The sequence below is a fragment of the Trachemys scripta genome, chromosome 4 (genome assembly GCF_013100865.1).
Source record: "Trachemys scripta elegans isolate TJP31775 chromosome 4, CAS_Tse_1.0, whole genome shotgun sequence".
Lineage (NCBI taxonomy): Eukaryota > Metazoa > Chordata > Testudines > Emydidae > Trachemys > Trachemys scripta.
Window position 1 is genome coordinate 139,867,323 of NC_048301.1, and position 2,814 is coordinate 139,870,136.

General features: G+C 59.3%; 1 protein-coding gene across 1 annotated transcript in view; it reads right to left on the bottom strand.

Moving 5' to 3' along the window:
• TMEM265 (transmembrane protein 265) overlaps positions 1–1,815 on the bottom strand; it is a 3,772-nt gene extending 1,957 nt beyond the window's left edge. Inside the window, exons 1-2 of the mRNA XM_034768348.1 lie at positions 1,333–1,815; positions 174–430 (exon numbers count right to left, since the gene is read on the bottom strand). Of these exons, the coding sequence (XP_034624239.1) occupies positions 174–389 (216 nt within the window). The 5' untranslated portion in view covers positions 390–430; positions 1,333–1,815. The remainder of the gene's footprint in view (positions 1–173; positions 431–1,332) is intronic.
• Between the last annotated feature and the right edge of the window lie 999 nt (positions 1,816–2,814).

Consider the following 2,814-nt stretch of genomic DNA (forward strand, 5'->3'; position numbering starts at 1 on the left):
CCCCCGCTATATCCCAGTCCCCGGTAGCCCCTGGCCCCGAGACGTGGCCCCCTGCCCCCCGCTATATCCCAGCTCTTGGGAACATCCAGCACCAAGACATGGCCCCAGCCCCCAGAACCCTCCAGCACTGAGACATGTCCCCATCCGCCCGGCTGTATCCCAGCCCCCCTCACCTTGACAGCATAGATTAGGGCCAGCACCCCCAGGCAAGAGCAGCCGCAGACAATGCTACCTATGGCCAGGTTGCGGAGGGCACGGGGACGTGGGGTCCAGGCAGACGGCTCAGGCCGCGAGGGCCCCTTCTGGATCATCACCACAGTCTCTGCCTCATCCCCTGTAGGTTTCCCAGCGCAGCCGTTCCCCACGCTGAGTGCCATCTCCTCCCCCATGGGGCACCGAGGGCTCCCCCGGCAAGGGGCCGCGGGGACACCTACGGGACAGAAACACCCGATAGTCACATGCCACAGCCCTGCCCTGCCCCGTTCCAGGCATAGCCATGCTCCCCCTCGGGGAGGGAAATCGAGGTGCCGGGGTCAGGGATAGGGTGTTGTTATTAGGGAGAAGCCCCCCCACCCCCGGCACCAGCTCCCTTAAGGCTGGGTCCCCTCTGAGCCGGGTCCCCTCATTCTTCGCGGGCTTCCCCTTCTGGGCTGTGTCTGTGCCTGGGATTCCATCGCCCTGAGTCACTGCCTGCGGGGGATTCCCAGGCTGCCCAGGGACGGGAGGGTGGCACCCAATGCCAGCGCATAGCACATTCCTGAGCTTCCAGGGACAGCCGCGGCCTCAGTCAGCAAATGCCCCTTCCCCCAGTGCCCCCGAGAGGGGAAAGACCCCCCCCCCCTCATCCCACCCCCCAGCTGAGCCAGCCAGTCCCTCCCAGTCTCTGGTTCAGAATTGTTCCTTCGCTCTTTCTGTCAGCTCTTTTCAAAGGCGTTTTAAAGGCGGCTCCCAGCGCAGAGCAAACACCAGCCCCTGGGCTTCGCAATCACGTTGCCCGTCTCTCCAAAGCCTCCTGGGTCCTGACAGCGACTCTCAGGCCACACCTAACAGCCCTGGCTGGAAAATCATCAGCCACAACCCGGGAGGGGGGGGGTGCCTCTGGCCAAGAGCAGGGTGCTAAGGGGAGTAACTATCCCATAGCACCAGGGCAGCTGTGAGTCTGGTCTGCCCTAGGGAAGGACTAGGGATGGGGGGAACAGGCTGGATGGGCCCTGATGGGGAGTCATCTCCATCTCTGCTGGGGAGACAGACTCTTGGGGAAGGGGCTGTGCAGAGAAGGAAGGGGTGGGGTGGGAGGAGGAGCCCCTCCCCCCCATGGGAGAATTGTCTCACCTGGTGGCAGGGTCCTGGCCTGGGATCCCAGTTGCACCCGTCTCCCTCTGCCTGTTTGTCCGCACACCAGTGAGTTCCCGGTCCAGGTCTGGCAGTGCCTCTTTAGGGCTGGGCCCAGCCTCTCAGCATGAGCTCATTGACTCTGACTCAAAGCTGGCCGGCTGCCTCATCAAACGCCCTCACCCACCATGCCCCTCTGGCCGAGTCCCTGCCAGGTCCCTGGGTGGATAGTCAGGCTGGGCTAGTGGCTTGAGCCTTGACATCCCCCTGCCTCTGGGGCGTATGACGGGGGAGGGCCGGTGGGTGGGCTAGGAGCTAGTTTCTGGGGCAGGGGAGCCGTCTGATCAGCTATGGCTGCCTCCTTCGGTTAGCTTGGGAGTTTTGCTCTCTCCATGCCTGGCAGCCCTGCCCCTGCCCCCCAGGCAGCAGCAGCAGGACAGGTGACTCTGTGCGTGTGTGTGTGTGTCCCTCTGCCTCTCAGCATGTGTCACGAGCCACCGTTTCCTCTCCAGGAGGGGCTGAATCAGGAAGCACTTGGGGCCCAGTGCTGGGGACGATCCACCCTGGGACTGCCCGAGCCAGCCGGGAAACCGGTCTTCACTCATTCCTGTGGCATGCCCCAGGGCTGGCGTGCTACAACCCCATGCCCTCATATGGCACAGCTGGGGGTGTGTCACTTCCCCATGCCCTTATATGGCACCTCCAAGTGTCATATTCTCAGTAGTGCCCTATAAGGGCAGGGGGCGGTGTCAAGCTACCTGGCTGTGCCATACAAGAACAATAAGATCTGCTTGTGCTCCATTTTGCCCATATACATAGTACCACATCTATGTGTGTGAGAATGTTTGTGGTACTGTTAGATGGCAGTAAATGTGGCCATTATGGGATGCCAAATGCTGCTCTATGCAGAGGGTGCGCTAACACAATTCAAAGGCCTGCGTCGAGTAAGTTTTAAACGTGTAGTCACTGATGGTTAAAGTTTGGAGGGATACAATTACGACGACGTGTGTGCCTGTGGAAGTGAGTTGCCACGAATGATGTTTAAGAGCTTGTAGGAAGCTATACGGATATCTGGTATGACTTTAGCGAAATACAGCCGAACAAAGCCGTTCAACGTTCCACGTGCCGTTCTGATTCTTTGTTCTAGCACTCTAGCTGGGTCGTCTGCCTCTGGCCCTTTGTCCACCCGCTCTGGTCTTTGAGCGGAGCGATTCTGTGTTAAACAGAGGCACTGCAGCCTGCATCCCAACGGGGTAATATTTAAAACACTCTCCATGCACAAATTTAACACAAGTATCTTTGGTTTTACAGTTCACATCATAAAAAACATAAGTGCTGCCATGCTGGGTCGCAGACCATGGTCCATCTTGCTCAGAATCCTGTATCTGACAGTAGCCCATGCCGGAGCTTAAGAGTGAGCACAGTACAGGGCAAATATGGAGAGATCCACCCCGTCTTCCACTCCTGGCTTCTGCTAGTCAG